The sequence below is a fragment of the Somniosus microcephalus genome, chromosome 9 (genome assembly GCF_052327205.1).
Source record: "Somniosus microcephalus isolate GS21.2 chromosome 9, FLI_Smic_1.0, whole genome shotgun sequence".
Classification (NCBI taxonomy): domain Eukaryota; kingdom Metazoa; phylum Chordata; class Chondrichthyes; order Squaliformes; family Somniosidae; genus Somniosus; species Somniosus microcephalus.
The window spans coordinates 205,936,786-205,963,659 of record NC_140995.1 but is presented as its reverse complement, the minus strand read 5'-3'; the positions used below and the strand labels follow the sequence as shown (position 1 = coordinate 205,963,659).

At 43.8% G+C, this 26,874-nt stretch overlaps 1 protein-coding gene across 1 annotated transcript in view; it reads right to left on the bottom strand.

The window, feature by feature from the left end:
• Positions 1–581: 581 nt before the first annotated feature.
• cdc40 (cell division cycle 40 homolog (S. cerevisiae)) overlaps positions 582–26,874 on the bottom strand; it is a 148,689-nt gene continuing 122,396 nt past the window's right edge. Inside the window, exons 13-15 of the mRNA XM_085997797.1 lie at positions 5,618–5,694; positions 3,684–3,828; positions 582–2,466 (exon numbers count right to left, since the gene is read on the bottom strand). Of these exons, the coding sequence (XP_085853923.1) occupies positions 2,289–2,466; positions 3,684–3,828; positions 5,618–5,694 (400 nt within the window). The 3' untranslated portion in view covers positions 582–2,288. The remainder of the gene's footprint in view (positions 2,467–3,683; positions 3,829–5,617; positions 5,695–26,874) is intronic.

Here is a 26,874-nt window from a genome sequence, read left to right as displayed (position 1 = left end):
TGGGATCACTTCCTTTACCCACAAACTAGAAGAAAAGGTTTGGTTTCTCAGTCTTTACACAGCATTTGCATAGAAACGGATTCCCTGCCTCAGCTCTGACATCGATCAACTTGTTAAATTGTCACGATACCACCACACTTGTCTTATTTATGACCTCTGCAAATGCAAGCCTATTACCTTCACAAATGGGAGCTTATTCTGTGCATCAGATAACTTCATACAAGACTACAGGGTAGCCTGTACGCTGACTGACCTGTCAGGATATTAAAATCAGTATCAAATTACAAAGTCAGTCAATTTGAATTTCCTATATACCATTCAAAGTGCACAATGATTAATAACTGCCCAGATCATAACCTCTTTTGTCTCTTGAGATTTATAAAAGTCAAACAGGCGGTTTTCAGTACATAAAAGTTCAAGTGCAACTTCCCTCTGTAAAATGCTTTCTGTTCGTCTGTCAAAGTTGACTGCTTGGCATTTTATTATGAACTCTGTCCTTTCGTGCTGTCAGCCTTAAATTGACACTGGAAACCAATATGCCACTGAAACAAATGCACTCACACACATGCACATACACACAATGGCATAGAAAAGTACGTTTATTAGGATATACACTGTACAACAAAGAAGCCACAGTAGTTAAAAAAAAACCTTAGAACGCAATTTTTTGTTAAGTCTGCATGCTCACCAATGTCAAAAAAATAAACTCTTATTAATCATGCAGCATAATCATGCAGCATAAAAATAATTTAAAGACTTCTGTTGGAGACCCGTGAATGCCAGCATGTATGGGTTTGGTTTCAACTCCATGCCCTCCTTGCAACTTTCCACAAAAAACCCAGGTACTTGGGATTCTCCCTTCTGGTTCAACCAGCATTCAGTTATACAGAAATATAAACAGAAAATGCTGGAAATACTCAGCAGGTCAGGCAGCATCTGTAGAGAGAGAAACAGTTCATGTTTCTGGTCGACGAACTAACATTTTCCAGTTCTGACGAAAAGTCACCGACCTGAAATGCTACCTCTGATTCTTGCTTCACAGATGCTGCCTGACCCGATGAGTATTTCCAGCATTTTCTGTTTATATTTCAGATTTCCAGCATTCGCAGTATTTTGCCTTTGTTTCAGTTATACAGAGGTTATTCACATTTCACTAAAAGCCAGAGTTATGTAACCAGCTCTCTGTATAAAAGGTCTCCATTGTATAAAGGGTCACCATTGCACTGAAGGGCAAACTCCTCTTGCATGGTACATAGTACGGAATATGCAGATTGATGGCTAGGATTGCAATAGGAATAAACAGGAAAACAAAAAATTCCTTTTATACAAACATTCCTGACCATACAGTCAACAGTAGTTTTGAAATGGTAAATAATTTGGTTTCTGAATGATATATGTAGTTTACTATTTCAACAGAAAGTTAAAGAATGGTCACTTTCATTCATGAGACACTATGAGGGTCAAATTCCTTAACCGTAGAATGGCTGCTTTTCTCCGTAATTGATGGTCCTCTAACAGAATCAGAAATTATTCATTTCAAAACTGCGTTTCATAGTCATTAATTATGGAGGAAAACAGGCATTATCCAGTTTCCATTAAACAAATATGTATATGATAAAAGAAAATACCCTGAAATATCAAGAGAATGGTACCCCATGGTTCACTGAAGTAATACATTAGGCATAGTTGCATCAAACAATGGTTCTGCATTCCAAAGGCAGCAGGTTCTTTGAAGCTGCTGCAATCCTGAGGGCTCTTTTAACTATCTTTCCCCCCAAAAGAAGCATTGTATAATGGTCCAGTCTTTGCACTGAAGGACTTTTCATCAACAATTTTTGGACTTTTGATCTTATGCATTTGAAAATCTCTTCTATCTTGTATTTTCCAGTTTGCGGCCACAGCTTTCCTCAGAATTGCACAAATTACAAAATAAATAATGGGAGATGCAAGCGATACTGAAGATTTTGAAATCTTTTCAGAGTCTCAAAAGAACCTTTTAAAAACTGGAAATTACTTTAGGCTGTGATCGTTTAGTTGGAATTTTAAAAAAAAGTAACCTACAACAGAAAATTACTCAAATTTATAAAAGGTTACAAAGCCGATGGATACTCTTGTGTATTGAACCTTTCAGTCTAATATACAGCCAACTCTCCTTGAGCATGTCCGTGTCTTCAGCCAGCAAGGAGGGCACCAAGTATCTGGCCAGAGAGCACTTCTCAAGGAACGTATACACGATTTCGCTGAAGAGTCCCGATACCAAATAAACCTTTAAATTCCAGGAACTCCCATCAGTCCCACAGTTTGATCAGCCCGTCCCAGCCGCACGTGATGACTTTGGACGTTTCATGCGGGTGCCAGATTGCACTAATGCAGACCTTATCGTGCGCTTTGATTCGACTGTAAAGTTTGGTCGTCTTCCAGTCCCAGATATTCAGTTTTCCATCAGCATCTCCTGAGGCGACATAGCTGTTTGAACAAAAAAAAAATCATTTCGGAATGCATGGCAAAGTTTGTTTTAAAATGGATTTCAAAGACTAGGATAGCGGTATCTAGGTGTAATAAAAGGCACACGGACACAAATAAATATTTGTACAAATTTTTCCAGTGACCAAGATTTTGTACTTTTTTTTCCTATAAAATAAATTTATGTGGATGTACTGCATATAAGATTAAACAATTGAGTCAATTCATCAGTTAAATATGGATTTTTAAGGTAGTTGTGAATAGGGTACCTTCCATCTGTGATGCAAGATACGAAAAACCTCAGGAATAATACACTATTTTTGAGGAGCTTCAAAATAACATTACTAGCCAATACCTTCCGATGTCAATCACTCAACATTAACTATTTGTTCCATTGCCACGTTTGTTTCAACCAACAATAGTTTTCAATAGAACGTTCAGATAACTGTCATACAACCTACATGCATTTTCCATGCAAAACTCGATCCCGTGTATGCCTGTTAATAATTACCAGGTTCAAGGAATACAGACACGTTAGTGTGAGTGGCAGTAAAAATATAGTATGGTTTCCCCCTTTTCCCCCAAAGGTATCTCAGTTCAGCCTTTAACACTGCATATGGCCTACTCTTTCTTTAATTCACCCACACGATGTGGGCGTCGCTGGCAAGGACAGCATTTATTGCCCATCCCTAATTGCCCTCGAGAAGGTGGTGGTGAACTGCCTTTTGAAATGCTGCAGTCTGTCTGGTGAAGGTACTCCCACAGTGCGGTTAGGTAGGGAGTGCCAGGATTCTGACCCAACAACGATAAAGGAACGCCGATATATTTCCAAGTCAGGGTGGTGTGTGACTTGAAGGGGAACTTGGAGGTGGTGGTGTTTCCATACGTTATACTGCCCTTGTCCTTCTAGATGGTAGAGGTCGCGGGTTTGGGAGGTGCTACCGAAGATGCCTTGGCGAGTTGCTGCAGTGCATCTTGTAGATGGTATACACTGCAGCCACGGTACGCCGGTGGTGGAGGGAGTGAATGTTAAAGGCGGTTGATGGGGTGCCGATCAAGCAGGCTGCTTTGTCCGGGATGGTGTTGAGCTTCTTGTGTTGTTGGAACTGCACTCATCCAGGCACGTGGAGAGCATTCCATCACCTGAAAAGTTCTAGTTAAATGCAACAGTGAATCAGAAATGAATTCATCGTCAAAAAAGTCACAACTGAAAAACTCACCTCATATCAGGTGAAAAATCCACCTGACAGGCATAACCTGCCACCATGTGTCCCTTGAAGATCTTTTTCTTGTTCAGTCTAAATCTGTTTTGAGCTCCAAAGATTAGAATTTGGTTGTCCATTGATTGACATGCCAGCCATTTGCCTACACAGGAAACAAATGAGAAAGTAATCAGGTCTTTTGCATGTGTGAGTGTAAAACTGTATCACACACAATTACTATTTAAGGCTCAAGTGTAAACTCCTGCAAGTGCCAACTTTGTCAGATTTAAAAGTATGTCTGAGTTTCTTTAACTCCCTCTATCTGTATTGCACAAATAGAGATTAGTTTGTTATGAATAGTTCTTGTTGGTGTACCAGTGTCCTGAGACATGGAGCAGTAGGACACAAAGTCAGAGAAATAAGTTCCACACATGGAAGATCTGCATCTTGTTTGCTCCACAAGGCGTATTTGCCCTTGGAGGAGGAGGAGGGAAAAAAAAATTAGGGGAAGTTAACCAGGATGACCTCATGTTACTCTCCCAGAAGTCATTTACAAGGTAGTGTATGAGTAGAGGTCTAGAAACAGATCACCTACCCACCATCTTGGAACATGGGGAATGGTAAGTTGCATTGGGGAGGAAGAAAAATGTTAGTTTTATCCTAAAATTAGTCCACCTTGCCCACATTCAGGATTTTGGTGCTCAGAATATACATCCCAACTATACTTTAATGGATGAAGCTGCTGATGGCACAAACCATCCATAGCTTCCAAATAATCACAAAAAAGCCAAGATGAATGGGTTTTTGCAGTGGCAGTGTTTGCAGGTGTAGCAGGTTGGGCAGCCAGATATTTGTGACAGAATAGTTAATTTCATACAATTGGCTCATACAAAGTACATCTATAGTAAAAACAATCTCACGTCTCAGTGTGCAATTCCATTTGAAGTTCCCAATTCCACATTTATAATGGAAACTGCCGATGTAAATTGTCACACTATAATTACACCCTCCCACCAGTGGTGATCCTGTAGCACCTCTCCGCTCCTCAGCCTGTACTCCAGAGAAATTCCTATGCTCCAACCAACTCTACTTTTCTGCTTCCCAAATTTTTGCATGTTTTGCTGTTTAACTATAAATAGGAACATAAAAATCAAAATAAGAACAAAATATATGACTTTAAAATGGGGACCGAATTCCGTATGTGCGCCCCGGTCCAATTATCCCCTGCCCTTTAACTCCACTTCACTTGAAGACTACATTTGGTCTTGATTCTGTGTGCAACACCATCCGCCCCTACTTCACCTCATCTGCTGCTGAAACCATCATTCATGCCCATTACCTCTAGATTTGACTATTCCAATGCTCTCCTGACCGTCCTCCATCTTACACCCTACATAAACTTGAGCTCATCCAAACACTGCTGCCCGTATCCTAACTCGGTGCTCGCTGACCTATATTTGCTCCTGGTCCGGCAACACCTCGATTTTAAAATTCTCATCATTGTTTTCAAATCCCTCCATGGCCTCACTCCTCCCCATCTCTGTAACCTCCTCCAGCCTTACAACCCTCCGAGATCTTTGCGCTTCTCCAATTCTGACCTCTTGCGCATCTCCGATTTTAATCACTCTATCATTGATGAGCTGCCTAGGCCCTAAGCTCTGGAATTCCCCCCTTAAACCGCTCCGCCTCGCTACCTCTCTCTCTTCCTTTAAGACGCTCCTTAAAACCTACCTCTTTTGGTCATCTGTCCTAATATCTTGGTGTCAAATTTTGTTTGCTAGCGCTTCTGTGAAGCACCTTGGGATGTTTTAAAAGGTGCTATATACATGCAAGTTGTTGTGATCAACTATATTGCTAAAAAAAATTAACATAGCATCAGATAGTATTTTTTAATGAAGTTGTGGCTTAATGGTCAGGATAGCACAATGAGTGCAGAGAATAGGCAAACTCACCGTTTGGTGACAACGTTACTGCAGGCATGGAGTGCATACTTGGCTCAGCAATGTACTTGAAGTCCACAGGAATGTCCCTGTAAAGATAGCAACGGAGACAGATAAGGTATTGGAAAAAAATCCCTGTTTAAAGTTCTGCCAAAGTTCAGACTATTCAATCAGTCTGCCCAAATGTGATGAGCAAAAAACTCCAAAAGCACAAAGCGTGCGCTCACACAAAAGCCGAACTGTCAGAGTGATGAATAAGTGGAATAAAAGCTCAGAGAGGAAACCTCAATAACTGCTTTTTTATTTTTAAACACAGCAACTATTTTGCACTGTACAGAGAAACAAAGAGAACAAAGTGTATGTCGCTCAGTCGAGCATCACATTAGAGTGGTAAACCAGACCATGAAAGGAAAGCAAAAGGGAGGATTATTGAACAAGCAGATAATGCAAACAACTGATGAACAACTTAACACAGAACTATTGCAATTATTAGCCTGCTGTAAGAGACAAAGATGACAGATATTCCTAAGGGTTTGGTATTTATTTTTTTAGATAGACAATGGTTAGAAATCTAAAGAGAATGGTTACAGCTGTACTCAAAAAAATGAATGTCAAAAACCTCTCTCTGCAACTGAAAGTGTTTAAAGTGGTAATTGCTTGAGGGGTCAGGAGAAAGCAGTACAAAAGTGCTCCCAGTCAAAACTGATCGTTTCCTTTAAAATACATATTGATGAAATTCCTACAATTTCAGTAATGTTACTGCAGCTCCTCCATTTTCTAAAAAAAGATATATCCTCTACAGAATTCACAGCTATGGGTATCCAACTGAAGCAGGAAGAGCACTGCAGTACTGCAGTTAAAATTCATATACAGTAATTAGAAAGTATTGGGAATAATTTCATCCTTCTATTCAATCTATTTATTGAATTTTTGAACCCGTTGGTTTCAACAAGTGCTGCTGACCCAGGGTTTAAGTCTGCAGCTGTTTTAGGTGCAATCTCCCTCCCCTCCTCATCATTCCAGCACTTTATTTTAAGCACTGGTTGCGAATTGCTCAGTAATGGCATCATCAGGAGTGGGAGGGGAAGAGACAAAAACTAACCTGCAATGGTTACAGAGCCTGACAGAACGAGAGAGCTCACCTACTGGATATTCATAGAATCACAGAATGATACAGCACAGGAGGAGGCCATTCGGCCCATCATGCCTGTGCCGGCTCTTTGAAAGAACAATCCAATTAGTCCCAGCCCCCTGCTCTTTCCTCATAGCCTTGCACATTTTTCCTCCTCAAGTATTTATCCAATTGCCTTTTTAAGGTCATTATTGATTCTGGTTCCACCAACTACCCTTTCAGGCAGTGCATTCCAGATCAAAGCAACTTGCGGTGTTAATTTTTTTTCCCTCCTGTCGCCTCTGGTTCTTTTGCCAATTACAGGTAGACTATCCTTTATCCGAACTTCCGAAAACCGAAACCCTCTAAAAACCGAAAGTTTTTTCGTTCAGCGTAAGTCGTGCGCACGACATGACCAGAGTGGCGCACGACTTACGCTGAGCAGGGCAGAGGGTCACTGAGTTCCCTCCTGGGTAGGAGATTGCAGGCCGAGCCAGGCAGTGTGAAAGAGGTATACCGGGAGAGTGAACCCAACAATACAGTGGCCCGTCCGATAGCTGCAGCGGCCTGTCCGATATTCTTTTCTCCCCCCCCCGACCCCCACCCTTTCGGATAAGGGATAGTGTATCCTTTATCCGCACTTCCGAAAACCGAAATCCTCTGAAAACCGAAAGTTTTTTCGTTCAGCGTAAGTCGTGCGCACGGCTCCGACCCTCGTGCCGACCCCCCCGCCGACCCCGACCCCCGCGCCCAACAAATTTCCCAGTCTTATAAAATACCTTCTGAAATCCGAAATTTTCCAAAAACCGAAACGCGGCTGGTCCCGAGGTTTTCGGATAAAGGATAGTCTACCTGTACCTTAAATCAGTGTCCTCTGGTTAACAACCCTTCTGCCACTGGAAACAAGTTTTACTTTATTTACTCTATCTAAACTCGTCAAGATTTTGAACACCACTATCAAATCTCCCCTTAACTGCCTCTGCTCAAAGGAGAACAGAGCCCGTAACCACATCAGGCACACATTTGGGGTGCTGAAACATCTGTTCTCACATTTAATATGTGCCAGAATGCATTATAGTATGCCCTAGAGACAGTGGCAAAATGGCAGTGATGTGCTGCACAATATAACCATGGAGACATACATCAGTTTGCTTGATGAAGACATGCGAGAAGTCATGGCACACAAGGAAGATGACAATGACGACACCAAAGAACTAGCAAAAGCAGTCTTACGTCAGGCTATGATTGAGGAGTTCTTTCCCCCAAGGTCAAACTTTATTCATTTAATGTTCTTTTCTGGTTATTGTAACCAAGTTTTCATTATTACTGTTGCTTAGTGCCAGCTTGACTTAGTGGTAGCTCTCTCGCCTCGGAGAAAGAAGGGGTACACGACCCCGCATTTACAGCCAGTGTAATGACCTCCCGCACCAGCCTGAACTTCTGATTATTCGTGGGTTAGCCCTCTGCACAATACAGAGAAAACCTCCTTGCCCTCACACCATCGATTATGACCTGGAGGTCTACATCTATAAATCTTTACTTCCTCTGTATGCACAGTCCTTTCACTTCTCCCTGATACTGGGCACTCCAGAGTGCTATTTACGCTGCTTAAGTGGCCATTTGCAGGTGCTTTTGGATAGGCCGCTACAGTTGTGCATTATTTTAAGCACACCTAAACACACCAGAGTTTCCAGAAAAATTGTGTTGGTGAGAGTGTGCAAAAAAGGGCAAAATAATTTAGCTACCACTTAACATACTGTGTGCCAAGAAAAATTTCACCGAGGTTATACCAAAATGAAACATTTTATTCATTTCTGACAAGCTTTAAATTGATGTTCTCTGGAACAAAAATAAATCTTCATTATACATTTACTTGAATGTTCTCTGAAAGGGGATTTTGAGTTAGCATACAAATAATGAGATACCTGGATAAAATTATTTGCCATTCTGACTGATTGTGGTTTTGAGCTACATGAATACCGTCTAATATTAAGCAATGAGCTAGAAACAAAGGTAATGCATTACATGCCAGACAGCTTCCAGCGTGTACTTGTATTTTATTAAAGCATGTAATATTAAATGTTTCATGCAGAGGAACTGCTTCGGCACATCTGAGTCACAGCAGATACCAATAGCAAGAAGGGCAGATGTGAAAAATAGATTTGCAACACAGCTCGGAAATAAAAAATCTCTGCCAACTAGTTAAAGTTGACACATAATTTAAAAAGATGCATTTATAATTTTATTAGCCATATCGATATGAATATTTTTTCCTCAAAGAATTTCAGAGCTTCCCATGATTTTCTGTGGAACCATCTGGCTCGCTCCAGCTCGACAGAGTCTGCTCAACAACCAGGATTCCATATCTCATGCACAATTATTAAAAGCATAAACTATTCTGTGCATGTGCCCAATTGTTAATTCGTTTTCTACATTTTATTAAACACAATTTTTTTTTTTTTTTTTAAAAACATGGCAAATACTTTCCTACTTTACTGCTTTATCTAATTTTAAGTACCACACACTGATCTTGGGCCAAATTATTTTCTCATCGTATGATAGACAAACATTCATAAAGTCAGAACAACATTGGTTAGTATTTTCTTTATTTAAATCCTATTACTGTAATTACTCAAAACAAAATGCATTTATTTCCCCCTCCCCCACCATTAATGAACTGGTGATTGTTTAAATAAAATCTAATCTATTTTGAAGTAGAAGTAGGCTTATACTGATGTGACCCAGGCATTCAGCCAACCTTTCCATATTGAGAACATAATCCAAAATACAATATTGGTCCTTACTGACAGATTTTTTCCAGCTGTGGATACACACTATATAACTGCTAGGTCAAGTCTGTACAACTGCAGTCGGGTCTGTACTGCACTAAAATGGTACAAAGCAACATCCCCACTAGCTACCAGAAAGATCAACTTAAATCTTTTAATGTCAGACAGCTTGCGTTTTAAATACAGTCAATGCAAACTTTGAAAGATACATTCTGTTCTTGGTGCACTTATTACAAATTCATGTGAACTATATGCAGAGAAAGACGTCATTCCTATGTGTTAAAGCTGCGGCCTACAGCAAGTCAAGGACAATAGTTCTAATGCTAGGAAACATTTCAAATAACTCATGGAATCAACTGCAGATTCTACATTTTTGAAGAGGATTGAAACAATAGGTGGCAGCACACCTAGCCCGAACCTATAGAAAAGGCTAAATGCACTCCCCCTTTATAATAGAGGTACAGGGGATAATCTAGGTCAAGATCAAAGAAGCCAAGCCTTCCCTATATTGCCACAAACCATTTTTCCTCACATTCTGATAAACAGTAGCAGGATGCTGCTTCAGAGGATTATTTACTGCAATCTTCACTGGAGCACGTTTCAAGGCCATCCAAAACACACAAGGTACAAGATCGGGCTATATCTGATATCCGTTACTGCACTTGCCTTATTGAAGAGACACTGCAACTGTTAATATTTAACTCTGCCTTTGTTTCCAATACTGTGGCCTCCCCAAAATAAATAATGCCTCAACTGGTGAGTTGACAATTTCAGGGTCGTCAGGGGAGGGAGGGAGGCATGGTGCTCCGATAGGGAGGGACATCATCTTGAAGTGAGTGTGGTGTCAGAGAATTGAAAAGATATCATCTGATGGCTCTCAATTATTAAAGTTGCATAAGGGGGAACGCAAAAAGAGAAAACAAAATGGAATGTGAATTTTTAAAAACATTTTGAATAAAATATATCAGAACGGTGTGGAACAAAAAAATTCACATCACACTTGCCGCTTCCTGCAGGTCATTTACAGTTCGACGCCTCATGCACTTGTGACAAATAAAAATAAGATGCTGGAAATATACTGCAGGTCAATTAGCATCTGTAAAGAGAAAAGTTGAGTTACGACTTTTCGGATGCTGACTGGCCTGCTGTTTCTCCAACATTTTCTACTATTGTTTCAGATTTCCAGCAATTGCAGATTTTTCTTTTATTATTCACATTCTACAAATTATTTAATCTCCTGAAGGAAGTGAATAACAAGCTGATAAAACTGGGTAACTTCTCCTCGACTCTGAATGTGAAAGGGAACTCTAGGATATAAATTTAACATTAGAATCAACATTACTCAACCCTGACCAGCTGCACGACGTTCCTCAAGTCCCAACAGGATTAGAGCCATAATGTTACACTGTGCACCTTACCCCATTTATATTAAGAAAATGCTTAGTGGTCGAAAACTACTTCTGAACAACTGTACAGGCACAAAGCTTGCATGCATGCAGTTCTTCTATTGTTGCTGAATTAGCCTTGCAATGTAAATGGAGCAAATTCAGCAGCAGCATTTTCTTAATATAAATGGGGTAATGTGGCAGAGCCACCAGGGGACTCTGATCTAATGTACATAATTATCTTTAACAAATTATTAGCTACAGAATGAATCTGTATCTTTGTTCATATTATTGCATGTACATAGCGCGGTCCCTTTAAGAATGAGACCAAACGCGATGACGTCATCATGTTGATCACGTGATCCTCCGGCGGCGGGAAAACGTGATGACGTCAGGCTGGGGAGCCGCCCTAGCCAGTCCTCGTGGAGCCAGCAAAGAGTATTGACCTGTAATTTAGTTCTCCTGTGTTTTCGTGTTAAACTCTGTTCAATAGTATTAAACATCGTTTGTTTGATAGACTGACTCGACCTCAGTCCTTTAGTTAGGAATCTAGCCATTCCTACAGTGGTGACCCCGAATTTGTGTGAACAATTTTCGCGGAAGAAGCAAAGCGAAACGAAACATGGAAGCGATCCGTGGCTTTGAAGCTCCCACAGTTTTGGGAACAACAGGCGGCCTCCTGGTTCGTACAAGCAGAAGCACAATTCAAACTCCGAAACATCGTTGCGGATCAGACCCGTTACCTTTACGTGGTCTCCGCACTCGACAGCTCCACGGCCTCACGGATCATCAGCCTGCTCGAAAACCCCCCGGTTGACAGCAAGTATAATACTCTTAAAGCGCGGTTAATACAGGTCTTCGGGCTCACGAAGGCGGAGCGTGCCCGTCGACTGCTCGCTATGCCCAGGCTTGGCGATTCCAAGCCATCCGAGTTAATGAGCCAGGTGCTCACGCTCCTTGGCTCCGAACCACAATGTTTCCTCTTTCGGGAGTTATTCCCGAGTCAACTACCCGAGCAGGTTCAGGCTGCCCTCGCCAGATCGGAAGCCACAGTTTGCGCAGCACTTGCTGCAGAAGCAGATACGATTTATGCGGTCACGCAGCAATACTGCGCCGCCACGAGGCACCCCTCCCCCGCGAACGCCGCCCCGACGCCTCCATCCCCCGGCTTGTGCTTTTACCACGCCCGTTTCGGCATGAAAGCCAGAGGCTGCCGCCCTCCCTGCAGTTTCGTGCCTAAAAAAAAAACATCAACACCAGCAGCAACTCCAGAAAAGGAGGACCGAGTCTGAGGGACGCTCCGCGGCCGCGATTGGAAATTCCGGGAAGCTCCTCTACATTACAGATTCCCTCTCGGGCCGGTGCTTTTTATGCGACACCGGGGTGCAGTGTAGCATCCTTCCTGCCTCAGCACTCGATATTCAGTCTGGGAGGCACGGCCTCTCCCTCGAGGCAGCTAATGGCGGGGCCATTCGTACCTTTGGCAAACGGCGGGTCAAGGTGTGCTTCGGCGGGCAACGGTTTCAGTGGGAATTCATCACAGCCAAGGTTTCGCAAGCCATCTTCGGCGCGGATTTCTTATGCGCCAACGGCCTCTTGGTGGATGTAAGAAATCGTCGATTGGTTAACGCGGCCACCTTCCACTCCATCCCTTGCTTCCGCAGTTCCGCAACGTCGCACACTGTCTCCTGCGCGTTGCCCTCGCCGGACGAGTTCACTCGCCTATTAGGTGAATTCCCGGAGCTGACCAAGCCCACTTTCTCCTCCTCGGCCACTAAGCATGGTGTCAAACACCACATTACTACGACTGGCTCTCCAGTTTACGCACGAGCTCGGCGCCTGGAACCCGGCAAGCTCGCGGCTGCGAAGGCAGAGTTTGCCACGATGGAATGGCTGGGGATTATTCGCCGGTCGAATAGTCTCTGGTCCTCGCCTCTCCACATCGTCCCGAAGCCCGGCGGCGGATGGCGGCCATGCGGGGACTACCGACGCCTTAATGACGCCACTACTCCCGATCCCGCATATTCAGGATTTCTCCGCCCATTTGGCGGGAAACTCAATCTTCTCCAAGGTCGACCTCGTCCGTGGCTACCACCAAGTTCCCGTACACCCGCAGGACGTCCAGAAAACTGCAGTCATCACTCCCTTTGGACTGTTCGAGTTTCTACGGATGCCATTTGGGCTCAAGAACGCTGCACAGGCTTTTCAGCGACGAATGGACTCGGTCCTGCGGGATCTTAGGTTTTTATTTGTCTACCTCGACGACATCCTGATAGCCAGCTCTACCCAAGAAGAACACGTCTGCCATCTACGCACCCTCTTTCGGCGCCTCAGCCAACATGGCCTCATAATCAACCCGGCCAAGTGTCAGTTCGGCCTACAGCAGATTGACTTCTTGGACCACCGCATTACTTCGGAGGGCGCAATTCCGCTGCAGTCAAAGGTCGAAGCAATTACGGCATTCCCAAGGCCGCAGTCCACCAAGGCTCTTCAAGAATTCCTGGGCATGGTGAATTTCTATCACCGCTTTGTACCTAAGGCAGCACAACTCATGCAGCCCCTCTATGAGGCCCTCAGAGGCAAGGCTGGAAAGGATACAATAGTCTGGACGGTCGAAATGGACAACGCTTTCGACAACACAAAAACCGCTCTAGCCAATGCAACTATGTTGGCGCACCCTCTGCCAGGTGCCACCATCGCCCTTACCACCGACGCTTCCGACTTTGCCATTGGCGCCGTACAGGAACAGTGGGTCAATGGGACGTGGCAACCACTGGCATTTTTCAGCCGCCAACTCCGGCGCAATGAATGCAAATACAGCACTTTCGGCCGGGAGTTGCTGGCGCTGTTCCTGGCTATCCGCCATTTCCGTTTTTTGTTAGAAGGACGTCCCTTCACTGCGTTTGTAGATCACAAACCACTGACCTTCGTCATGGCCAAGACCGCCGAACCGTGGTCGGCTCGACAGCAGCGACAGCTAACTTTCATTTCAGAATTCACGACAGACATCCAACACGTAGCTGGCAAGGACAACTTGGTAGCTGATTTCCTTTCTCGCGCGACCGTACGGGCGGTCCAGCTGGGCATCGATTATGCCCTCATGGCTACCGATCAGGCATCCGACCCTGAAACACAGGCATATCGCACCGACACCTCTAGCCTCCAACCGGCCGATGTGCAATTCCACGCTGCAGGCACCTCGTTACTCTGCGATGTCTCCATGGGAGATCCCCGCCCGATCGTTCCAGTTGCCTGGCGCCGCAAAGTTTTTGACGCCGTACATGGACTTTCGCATCCTGGCGTGAAGGCATCTCAAAAATTAATGTCGGCTAAGTTCGTCTGGAGAGGAATGCGTAAGGATATCTGCGACTGGGCTAACACCTGCGTCGTCTGTCAAAAGTCTAAGGTGCAACGTCACATCAAGGCCCCATTGGCCACGTTCGCAGTACCAGAACATCGATTCGACCATGTCAACGTGGACCTCGTCGGGCCACTTCCACCGTCACAGGGGTTCACACACATCCTCACCATGGTCGATCGTACTACTAGGTGGCCAGAGGCAGTTCCTTTGGCGACTACTACGTCCGCTGATGTCGCCAGAGCATTCCTCTCCTCGTGGGTCGTACGTTTCGGCGTTCCGGCGGACATTTCTTCAGACCGCGGTCCACAGTTCTCTTCCGAGCTCTGGAACGCTGTGGCCCAGGGTCTCGGCACCAAGCTTCACCGCACCACAGCCTATCACCCACAGGCCAACGGTTTGTGCGAACGTTTCCACAGATCGTTAAAGGCATCGCTGAGGCCCAGCCTCCAAGGCGCCGGATGGGTGGATAAGCTTCCGTGGGTCATGTTGGGTCTTCGCACGGCACCCAAAGAGGACCTGCAATCGTCCGCTGCAGAGCTCGTGTACGGCCAGCCACTCCGCGTACCGGGAGATTTCCTGCCGCTTCCAACTGAGCCGTGGTCCGCAGCCGACCAACTCAGCAACCACCGGGAAACAGCCAAGGCTTTTGCGCCTATCCCAACTTCGCATCACGGCCTTCCATCTTCACACGTGCCAGCGGAGCTAAAGAATGCTGAATTTGTATTCATTCGTCATGATGCCCATAGGGATCCGCTCAAGGCCCCTTACACAGGCCCTTTTCGCGTACTGGAGACAGGCGACAAGAGTTTCTCTGTAGACATCGGTGGTAAACCCGACCACATATCCATTGACCGTCTCAAACCGGCACACCTAGACATCGACTGGCCAGTAGAGGCTGCACAGCCACCACGACGTGGTCGACCTCCCGCTGCATCCACGCCAGACCGAAGGCTTCCATCCGCCAGCCCTCCCGCTGTTCAACAACGTCCACTCCAAGAATACAGGGGTTGCTGTGACAGGCTTGTCAGACCGCCTAGTCGATTGACTTTTACTGTTAAAGACAATTCTGGGGGGGGGGGGGTGCGCATGTGGCAGAGCCACCAGGGGACTCTGATCTAATGTACATAATTATCTTTAACAAATTATTAGCTACAGAATGAATCTGTATCTTTGTTCATATTATTGTATGTACATAGCGCGGTCCCTTTAAGAATGAGACCAAACGCGATGACGTCATCACGTTGATCACGTGACCCTCCAGCGGCGGGAAAACATGATGACGTGAGGCTGGGGAGCCGCCCTAGCCAGTCCTCGTGGAGCCAGCAAAGAGTACAGACCTATAATTTAGTTCTCCTGTGTTTTCGTGTTAAACTCTGTTCAATAGTATTAAACATCGTTTGTTTGATAGACTGACTCGACCTCAGTCCTTTAGTTAGGAATCTAGCCATTCCTACAATAAGATGCCCACTGTAACATTCTTGCCATGGAAGGAGTGCAGTGAAGATTCACCAGGCTGATACCTGGGATGTCAGGAATGACGCATGAGGAGAGATTGGGTTGATTGGGCTTGTACTCGCTGGAGTTTAGTAGAATGAGAGGGGATCTCATCGAAACTTATAAAATTCTAACAGGACTAGACAGACTAGATGCTGGAAGGATGTTCCCGATGGTCGGGGAGTCCAGAACCAGGGGTCACAGTCTAAGGATAAGGGGTAAGCCATTTAGGACAGAGGAGGAATTTCTTCACCCAGAGAGTGGTGAACCTGTGGAATTCTCTACCAAAGAAGGCAGTAGAGGCCAATTTATTAAATATATTCAAGAAGGAGTTGGATATATTTCTTAAGGCTAAAGGGATCAAGGGATATGGAGAGAAGGCAAGAACAGGGTACTGAATTTGGATGATCAGCCATAATCTCATTGAATGGCGGAGCAGGCTCGAGGGGCTGAATGGCCTACTCCTGCTCCTATCTTCTATGTTTCTATGCAACATTATGGCTCTCATCCTGTTGGGACCTAAGGAATGTTGAGCAGCTGGTCAGGGTTGAGTAATACTGATTATCATGTTAAATTCATATCCTAGAGTTCTCATTCATTTACAGAGTCAGGGAGAAGTTGCCCAGTTTTATTTGCTTGTTATTCACTTTCTTCAAGGAGATTAAATAATTGCGACATTCTGGCTGTGACCTTCCCTGATATCAGGGGAAGATCCATGCAGGCCAGCAGTGATGATAATGTGTTGCTTGCCTGCATAGGTTTGTATGAGATTCCAGTTCAGATGCACACAATAGAGGTGGCACTTTGTTGCTGGAGAAATTCAGTGAAACCCCTCTTCAAATGGCACCATTTTTGGGTCACTTTTATGTTACAGGGTTGCTACATGACACACTCGCTGGTGACAACTCTGCAAAGCGACAGAAATAGAAATGCCTACATTTACTCTCAAGCCATCAATCCTTTTCTCAAATAGATACTTTTCTAACTTTTTTTTTGTTGAAAGAGTTAAGCAGCACAATGTTAACTGCTTTAAAAAGCAGTCTATCCCATATATCTTTTTAGGAAACCATTCTTTATGCCAAGGTATTGCCTGAGGCATGCCAAATTTGAGCAGAGGTCCTCTCATTCGGTGATCACAGTTCAAGTTACATAACTGCTTATTTATGAATTACTCATTCAAGACGTACAGTATTTCATTTTAAAGACTTGGATTATGTTCAAACTCAGCCAGTGAAAAGAAGTTCAATTCTGTCCACAGATCCTAATAACTTGGGAAATTTTAGAGTTAAATGCGTGGCTCAAAGACTGGTGTGGGAGAAATGGGTTTTGCTTCTTGGGACACTGGCACCAGTACTGGGACAGGAGGGAGCTGTTCTGTTGGGACGGACTCCACTTGGCCAGTGCTGGGACTAGAGTCCTGGCGAATCATATAACTAGGGCTGTAGAGAGGGCTTTAAACTAATTAGTGGGGGGGAGGTTTCTAGAGAGCAAATAATAGAAATGACAACAGAGAAGGTCATAGACTTAGGTAGCAGTGGGGGAATTAAAAAACAGAATGTGTCAGGAAGGGACAGAAGGTATGGAGTAAAAAGTAAAGTACTAAAAAGGGAAAAAACAGGAACTAAGTGTTACAAAACATATTTGAAAGTTCTTTATCTGAATGCACGTAGCATTCGTAACAAAATGAATGAGTTAACGGCACAAATAATGACATATGGGTATGATCTTGTGGCCATTACAGAAACATGGCTGCAGGGTGACCATGACTGGGAATTAAACATACCAGGTTATTTAACAATCAGGAAGGACAGGCAGGAAGGGAGAGGAGGTGGGGTGGCTATGTTAATAAAGGAAGGAATCACTATAATACAGAGAAATGATATTGGGTCAAAGGAGCAGGATTGTGAAACAGTTTGGGTGGAGATAAGGAATAATAAGGGGAAAAAAACACTAGTGGGTGTAGTCTATAGGCCTCCGAACAGTTGCAACTCTGTTGGACGGAGTATTAATCAGGAAATAGTTGAGGCTTGTAATAAGGGAACAGCTATAATTATGGGGGATTTTAATTATCATATTAACTGGACAAATCAAATTGGGCAGAGCAGCCTTGAGGAAGAGTTCATTGAGTGTATTAGGGATGGGTTTCTTGAGCAGTATGTAACTGAACCGACCAGGGGGCAAGCAACCTTAGATTTGGTCCTGTGTAATGAGACAGGATTAATTAAAAATGTCCTAGTAAAGGATCCCCTTGGAATGAGTGACCATAACATGGTTGAGTTCCATATTCAATTAGAGGGTGAGAAGGTTGGATCTCAAACAAGCGTGCTGAGCTTGAATAAAGGAGACTATGAAGGTATGAGAGCGGAATTAATTAGAGTGGACTGGGAAAATAGATTAAAGGGTAAGACGGTACATGACCAGTGGTGTACATTTAAGGAGTTATTTTACAACTTCCAAAAAAAATATATTCCACTGAGGAAAAAAGGGTGTAAAAGAAAAGATAGCCATCCGTGGCTAAGTAAAGTAATTAAGGATAGTATCCGACTAAAAACAAGGGCATATAAGGTAGCCAAATCTAGTGGGAGGATGGAAGATTGGGAAGTCTTTAAAAGACAGCAAAAAATAACAAAAAGATTGATTAAGAAAGGGAAGATAGATTATGAAAGTAAATTAGCAAAAAATATAAAAACAGACAGTAAAAGTTTCTATAGTTATATAAAAAGAAAAAGGGTGGCTAAAGTAAATGTTGGTCCCTTAGAGGATGAGACCGGGAAATTAATGGTGGGAAACATGGAGATGGCAAAAACACTGAACAATTATTTTGTATCAGTCTTTACAGTAGAGGACACTAAGAATATCCCAACACTGGACAAACAGGGGGCTCTAGGGGGGGAGGAACTAAATACGATTAAAATCACTAAGGAAGTGGTACTTGGTAAAATAATGGGACTCAAGGCGGATAAATCCCCTGGACCTGATGGCTTGCATCCCAGGGTCTTGAGGGAAGTAGCGGTAGGGATTGTGGATGCATTGGTAATAATTTTCCAAAACTCACTGGACTCAGCAAAGGTCCCGGCAGATTGGAAAACTGCTAATGTAACACCCTTATTTAAAAAGGGTAGTAGGCAGAAGGCTGGAAACTATAGACCTGTTAGCCTAACATCTGTGGTTGGTAAAATGTTAGAGTCCATTATTAAGGAGACAGTAACGGGACATTTGGATAAACATAATTTAATAGGGCAAACTCAGCATGGTTTCATGAAGGGGAAGTCATGTTTCACAAATTTGCTTGAGTTTTTTGAGGAAGTAACATACAGGGTGGATAAAGGGGAACCAGTGGACGTAGTGTATTTAGACTTCCAAAAGGCATTTGACAAGGTGCCACACAAAAGATTATTGCTCAAGATAAAAAATCACGGGATTGGGGGTAATATTCTGGCGTGGGTGGAGGATTGGCTCTCTAACAGAAAGCAGAGAGTTGGGATAAATGGTTCGTTCTCAGATTGGCAACCAGTAACTAGTGGTGTTCCGCAGGGGTCAGTGCTGGGTCCCCAACTCTTTACAATCTATATTAACGATTTGGAGGAGGGGACCGAGTGTAACATATCAAAGTTTGCAGATGATACAAAGATGGGAGGGAAAGTAGTGAGTGAGGAGGACATAAAAAACCTGCAAAGGGACATAGACAGGCTAAGTAAGTGGGCAGAGATTTGGCAGATGGAATACAATACTGGAAAGTGTGAGGTTATGCACTTTGGCAGGAAAAATCATAGAGCAAGTTATTATCTTAATGGCAAGAAACTGGAAAGTACTGTAGTACAAAGGGATCTGGGGGTCCTGGTGCACGAAACTCAAAAAGTTAGTATGCAGGTGCAGCAAGTGATTAAGAAGGCCAATGGAATGTTGGCTTTTATTGCTAGGGGGTTGGAATATAAAAACAGGGAGGTATTGCTGCAGTTGTACAAGGTATTGGTGAGGCCGCACCTGGAATACTGCATACAGTTTTGGTGTCCATACTTAAGAAAAGACATACTTGCTCTCGAGTCAGTACAAAGAAGGTTCACTCGGTTAATCCCGGGGATGAGGGGGTGGTCATATGAGGAGAGGTTGAGTAGATTGGGACTCTACTCATTGGAGTTCAGAAGAATGAGAGGCGATCTTATTGAAACATATAAGATTGTGAAGGGGCTTGATCGGGTGGATGCGGTGAGGATGTTCCCAATGATGGGTGAAACTAGAACTAGGGGGCATAATCTTAAAATAAGGGGCTGCTCATTCAAAACTGAGATGAGGAGAAACTTCTTCACTCAGAGGGTGGTAGGTTTGTGGAATTTGCTGCCCCAGAATGCTGTGGAAGCTACATCATTAAATAAATTTAAAACAGAAATAGATAGTTTCCTAGAAGTGAAGGGAATAAAGGGTTACGGGGAGCGGGCAGGAAATTGGACATGAGTCTGGGTTCGGAATGGTCATGGCCCTGTGGGTAGTGGAGCGGGCCCAGGGGCCGTGTAGCCTTGTTCTGCTCCTACTGTGTTCTAATTCTGTTAGATTTCAGGAGATGGTTTTATTCCTGTTCCTGGCTGGGGTGGAGATCGCCTTTACAGAAGGTAAGTACTGTAGAAAATATAGGGACAGAGTGATCTCCTGGAAGAATTTCGATCGCCTAGATGGGTCGGAGAGGAATTTCCCAGATTTTTTTCTCCCAAATTGGCCATTGGGTCTTTATCTGGTTTTTCGCCTCTCCCGGGAGATCACATGGGTTCGGGTGGATGCAGAGTGATAGAAGATTTGAGGTTAGGATCAGATCAGCCATGATCTTATTGAATGGTGGAGCAGGCTCGAGGGGCCGATTGGCCTACTCCTGCTCCTATTTCTTATGTTCTTATGTTCTTATGTCAGAGTCGTCCTTGCTGCTCTCTGAACTTTCCTAAATACATTCATGTCCTTTTCATGATTGGAAATGGCATATTATCGTAAACATAGCTTTACCAATTATACAGACTGATTATAACCCAATACAACTTACCAAAAGCTCACAAGGTGCAGCCCCGTACTTGATTAGCCTTATCGATAACTGCATGATATTCAGAACATACAATCTGGATGATTGATAAATTATGAAATACAATTAATCTGATTTCAAAGAAAAATTTATTTATTACACCTAGTGAGGCCCTCATAAATCTACATTTCTACAACTTTTTATTGTGCCTTCTCATGTGTCCAGGATGAGTGATGTGGGTGACGCTGCGAACAGCCTCAGTATGAATTTGAAAGCTGCAGCGTGTGTTTTGCACATTAGATTCCTCAGAGCAGGGGAGTGCTAACACTTGAGCCAGCAATGACATAGGAGAGGTGTGCGATGGGGAACGGCTGGAAGCCTCACTGATCTATTTTTGTCCAGGGTGCTTTGGTGGAGCGCTAGGACACGTCATTATTGTACGAGTTTGGTTGTTCAAAATTAACCTAGAGGCCTTTTTGATTCAGGTTAGCAAATTGTGACAGGCAGCATCTGGAGTTGGACAGTGGATTTGCTTAGGTGGGGTTGGGGGGAATAATGCTGATGAATTCTAAACCATTTCCCTTTTAAGGAACTCAGACCAGCAAAACTGTGCACCTTCCTAGACTGTGCCTAATTGTAATGTTACGGAAATGAGGTGGTGAATGGAAAATACAGCACATAAAGTGTAACACTGCCATCATTAAAAAGTTACCCGTCTGCCCTTTTACTGTAGAAAATGATGCTATGTTTCAGGAACCCAGCAATTATCCTGACAGATCCATCAATTCATGGAGTTGGGGGGAGAAGCTAGTGTGTCATTATGATGCCATAAAGACATTCCTTTTAGTCATCAGGTTACAATCATCTTCAAACCAGTGAGAAAGAACAGCACTCTTCTAAATAAGTACAGCTTCTCAGCTGTTCATTTGCCAACATATGAATTACTGTACAAGCTTGGCAAAGGCACTAAAACGGAGATGTAAGATAATTAGAAGGGATGCCTTAAAAAAAATGCAATCATGTTGCAGGACTTTCGTCCATGAAAGTTTCCAGTCTACATTGCTGTATGTTCCACAGGAAATGTTCAACTTGAACCCAATGAAATAAGGAGGTCTTTATGACTACTGAAACGTCACAAGTGCCGTTTGACGGAAACACACATTAAAAAAATCAACTGAGGGTTGAACAATGATCTCGAAGTGAATTCCAGTTTATTTTTGGGCTGGATTGAGGCAGAAAATTAATGTAATTAATTTATGTAAATATACTTATAAACTATAAGTAACAAATTACACATACAAAAGTAACCAATAAATTAGATTTCAGCCTCAACATGATTTTGTTTCCCTCCCTAACAGTTAAAGCTACAATCAAAACAATGCATGGTGATGATTTACCACAGCACACTAAATGATTTGTGGCTGGGGTATGGCATTAAGCTTTACAACAGCATACAATTGCAATGACCCCATTCCCAGCTTGGGGTTAAGCACCATGCCTGTTGTAAATCCTATATAAATTTGAGAGAGGTATTTGACTGCAGACAGATAAACAAGATTAGGATGACAAATTCCAAAACGTGATCATTTTGTTTCTATAAAAAAAGCCTTTGCATTACTTTTAACTATCCTAAGTGTTTCTCTGGATTAAACTCAGGTTAAATAAAACAAGAAGCAAATTACACCCCCTCCCCCAAAATTAACCTTTTGTTAGATGTAGAACGACTCTCGTTGTGGAGTTATTTTTTTTTACAAGGTTGTGGAGTTATTAGCCAGGCAAATCAAGTGGTGCAGATGACACTAAGAGCACAGCTGGATTTATTCAGAAAGGCATCTGAATGCAAGACTATCATGCCATTTGTACTACACCCACCCACACACACACACAAGTTGATCTCCTGTGGTGATGCACACTGGGAGTCAGGAACAAATGTAGTCTTGCGATGAATGGGGTGAGAGGGATGAGGATAATTGGACCAGAGCATGCAGACATTTCAGTTATATATTCTGTCCATATTTTAATATAATACTTCAATATATTGCTTATAGTTAAAAAGGAAAATTTACTATAATTTTGGAAGCAAGAGTTGTAGAGTTGGTTGGAGCATAGGAGTTTATCTGGTACAGGCTGAGGAGCTAATTTAGGAGGCACAGTAAGTTGTGTAGACAGGAGTAAGAAGCTACCAAGGGGCATAGACAGATTAAGTGAGTGGGTAAAACTGTGGTAGATGGTGTTCAATGTGGGGAAGAGTGAGGTCATCCATCTTGGATCAAAGAAATACAAATTGGAATATCTTCTTAATGGTGAGAGACTGAGGGCTAGATTTTCAGTATAGACAGTTTTGGGGCGCTAACCTTAGCGCCCGCCCGAAGTTAGCGCCCGCCCCAAAGTAGCGCCCCGTTGCCGGAAATTCAGTGGCTTCGCCCTAAGAGGTTGGTGGAACGCTAAAAGAGGCGTTCCACTACTATCTTTAGGCGCTAAGCCGGCGGTGCAGAGCGCAGCGCCCGAGCTCGGGCGCAGCGCACGGCAGACACTCTGGTGCCAGTGAGCTCTTAAAGGGGAAGGGTGCATGTGTTTTTTTAGGAGGAGGAGGAGGATGAGGATGAAGAGGAGGAGGAGGTGGTGGTGGCGGTGGCCGGAAACATAAATACACCGTTCACAACAACACACTGGATCCTTCCACACAACACATGCAGACTGCCGTTTATAGTGCAGGAGGAGTGCCCTTTAATTTGCGCTCCCCAGGGTGTGTTGCGTTCAATTTTACAAACGCTCTGGACGCCAGCTGCAGAATGGGGCGGTCCGACTGAAGTTTGGATTCGGGGCGGCCAAAGGGCGTTGCACGAGGATGTGACGTCATTTTCTGCGCGCGCATCCGGGCGGCCGCTAAACTTTGCGCCGGCGCTAACGGGCAACTTAATTTGGGGTGGGGCGCAAACTGCGCTGCGCCCGGGTGCTACACGAATAGCGCCCGAAAATCACTTCTCTTAAGGCGCTAACTGCTGGTGCAAGCAACTGAAAATCTAGCCCTAGGAACTGTGGAGGAGCAAAGGGGTTTGTGTATCATCACAAAGCTAGTGCACAGGTACAAAAAGTATGCAAAAAGGAATGCTAGCCTTTACCTCAAGGGGTCTGGAATACAAAGGGGAGGAAGTTAAGCTTCAGTTGTACAGACAATTGGTCAGACCACATCTGGTGTACTGCATTGAGTTTTGGACACCACGGGGTAATTTTGCCAGCCCTGGGGAGGCAGGTATAGAGGCGAGACTGCCGGGAAAATGGCAGAAACTGGGAGCAGGTACCGAATCCGCTCCCAATCCACCTCCGTGCCATCTTCCTGGGAGGCAGGTCCCCGACATGCGCAGGGACCCGTCTCCTTGAGGCGGGAAGGGGATTACAGCCAATTAACTGCCCATTAACAGGTAGTTAACAGGCAGTTAATAGGCTTATCCCCATTTTACCCCTGCAAGTGCGGGCATCCCGACGGCTGTGAACTTCACCAGGGTCAGCGAGGCGGGCAGTGGGTCTGCGGGGGTGAGAGGGATCGAAAAGTCCGCTGTGGAGGTGAGTGATGGGTGCAAGTGTGGAGAGGTAAGTGTAGAGTGTTAGAAAAAGTTTACTTACCTTTGCTTCTTCCTGCAGGCTTCAACCCTTGGGGATCCGGAGGTGCCTCATCTCAACGGCAGAGATGACAGAATGGCTGCTGCATTCTCAGATACAGCAGCCATCTGATTTCTGCTGAGGAAAGAGGTTTGGTGAGCCTTCAGTACAAGGGCTCACCTTAGAACAGAGATTGTCAGTGTTGCTGACAATTCATCTGTCAAAAATTTTTGACAGATGAAACATCATACGCTGATGTCCTCAGTCACCAGTTTTCCCTTAATTGGCTGGCTAAGCCCGCAAGGCGGGTTTAAAGTCAATCAAGGGAAAATAGCGTGGGTTGCCGGACGTCGTTGGGGGCGGGACTGAAACCCGACAACCAGCAGTCCCGCCCCAACGCGCCCCCATTGAGAAAACCCAGCCCCACACCGAGGAAAAATATACTGATTTTGGAGGGTGTATAGTGCAGATTCACCAAAATGATACCAGGGCTTAGAGTTAAATTAAGTGGACAGGTTGCATAAACAAAACTTATATTCCCTGGAGTTTAGAAGGTTGTGGGGTGGTCTAATTTAGGTTAATTTTATTTGAAATGATGGAATTCCATAGAGTAGATACAGGGAAACTATTTTGTCTGGGAGGGGAATCCAGAACAAGGGGGCACAATTTTAAAATTTGAGCTAGGCCATTCAGGAGTGAAATCAGGAAGCACTTTTTCCATACAAAGGGTAATAAAAATCTGCAATTCTCACCCCTAAAAGGCTGTGGTTTCTGGGTTTATTGAAATTCTCAATACAGAGTTTGAAAAAAATTATTAGATAAAGGATATCAAGGGATATGGTAAATGGAATGATGGTACAGATCAGCCATGATATGACTGAATGGTGGAGCAGGCTCGAAGGGCTAAATGGTCTACTCTGTTCCTATGTTCCTAAATGTGATTGAAGGCGATTTGCTCAAACGCAGACACGATCTGGTTGGGCCAAATGGCCTGTTTTCATGTTGTAACTCCTGTGTATTTCTTTGTAACATGGCAGTATAACTTTGCAGTTTAGAAGCATGTTTGCATGGCCTTGCAGGCATGCAATGTACAAGTCACAATGCAGCTTTTTCGGACAAGGTTCCAAAGTTAAAAGCAAAGTGCCACTGGGTAAAGCCTCGATGTGTAAAAATCAATTACTTCAGTTTCCTGATTTAACACATCATTGTGAACCCAAAGATTAATTAAAGAAATAAACAGGATTGGATTAAAGAATTCTGCTTATATTCTGTGTGCCAGAAAGCCATATGTAGAATATTGTGGGAAGTGCTGACACTATTTTAATCCACAAAGTATGGGCATGAATATAATTTAAAATGGGCATACTCCTATTAAAGCAATAAAATTCACCAAATTAAACACAGAAGCAGTTACAATTTTGTTGGTTAAAAAACAGACTTGAATGGATAACTTGGAGCTGACTGTGGCAGTCACAATTCAATCCAGGTGCTCAGAGGCAGTTATAACTGACAAGAATGGATCTTAACTAGTTTATACCATTTGTCTAAAAACATAGATTCTGATTTTGCCTTGGCTTTTATTTATAGCATCAACTGTAAGATCCCAGTCACTTACTAATAGTTTGGAGATTTGTCAAATCCTAGGTGGCATGGAAAATGTTCCAAGATTGCTGACAAGAGGTGGAGCCAATATATGTACATTCTTAAGAATATGATGTCAATTAACACACAAAACTACATAATTGGACTGATACCAGGGTTCCTTTTTCCAAGACTCTGTTGCGTCAGATCCACATCTGGATCTCAAACAAAGCTAGAAACCTTGACTGCGCTGAGAAGGCATGAAGCAGATACTAGGCAGGCTCCCATAGGGAGGGGCAAATTTAAATATAATTAGGCCACAAGTCACTCAGGGTTACTTTCCAAATCCAATTTTTGACTGGCTCAAAAGAAGTAGGTCCTCCAGCTCTACAAGCCTTCTAGATCTCTGCGCTCTTCCAATTCTGACCTCTTGTGCATCCTCGATTTTAATCACACCACCATTGGTGGACATGCCTTCAATTGCCTAGGCCTGGAAATCCCTCCCTAAACCTCTCCCCCTCTCTCTATCCTCCTTTAAGACTCGCCTTAAAACCTACCTCATTGTCCAAGCATTTGGTCATTTGTCCCAATATCTTCTTATGTGGCTCGGTGTCGAATTTTGTTTGATAGCGCCTGGGGACATTTTACTAGTTAAACGGGATATATAAATACAAGTTGTTGTTGTTGTAGTACACAAAGAGCTAGGAGCGGGTCACCTACTTTCCTGCTGATCATGGAATGATGTGTGAAGATGAAGAGGATGAGAACCCCTAAAACTGAGAAAGAAGGTGTGACCTCAGGTTTCTGCAGTTGATTTCATTTGGGAAAGCAGTCGAGGTGCCACATTTGAATTTAACAGGGGAAAAAAAAATCAACTCCTGACTGCTACCTACTGACACCTTCTGGAAAGTGCACATATGTGGATGGGTGGAGAGGACGAGACTCA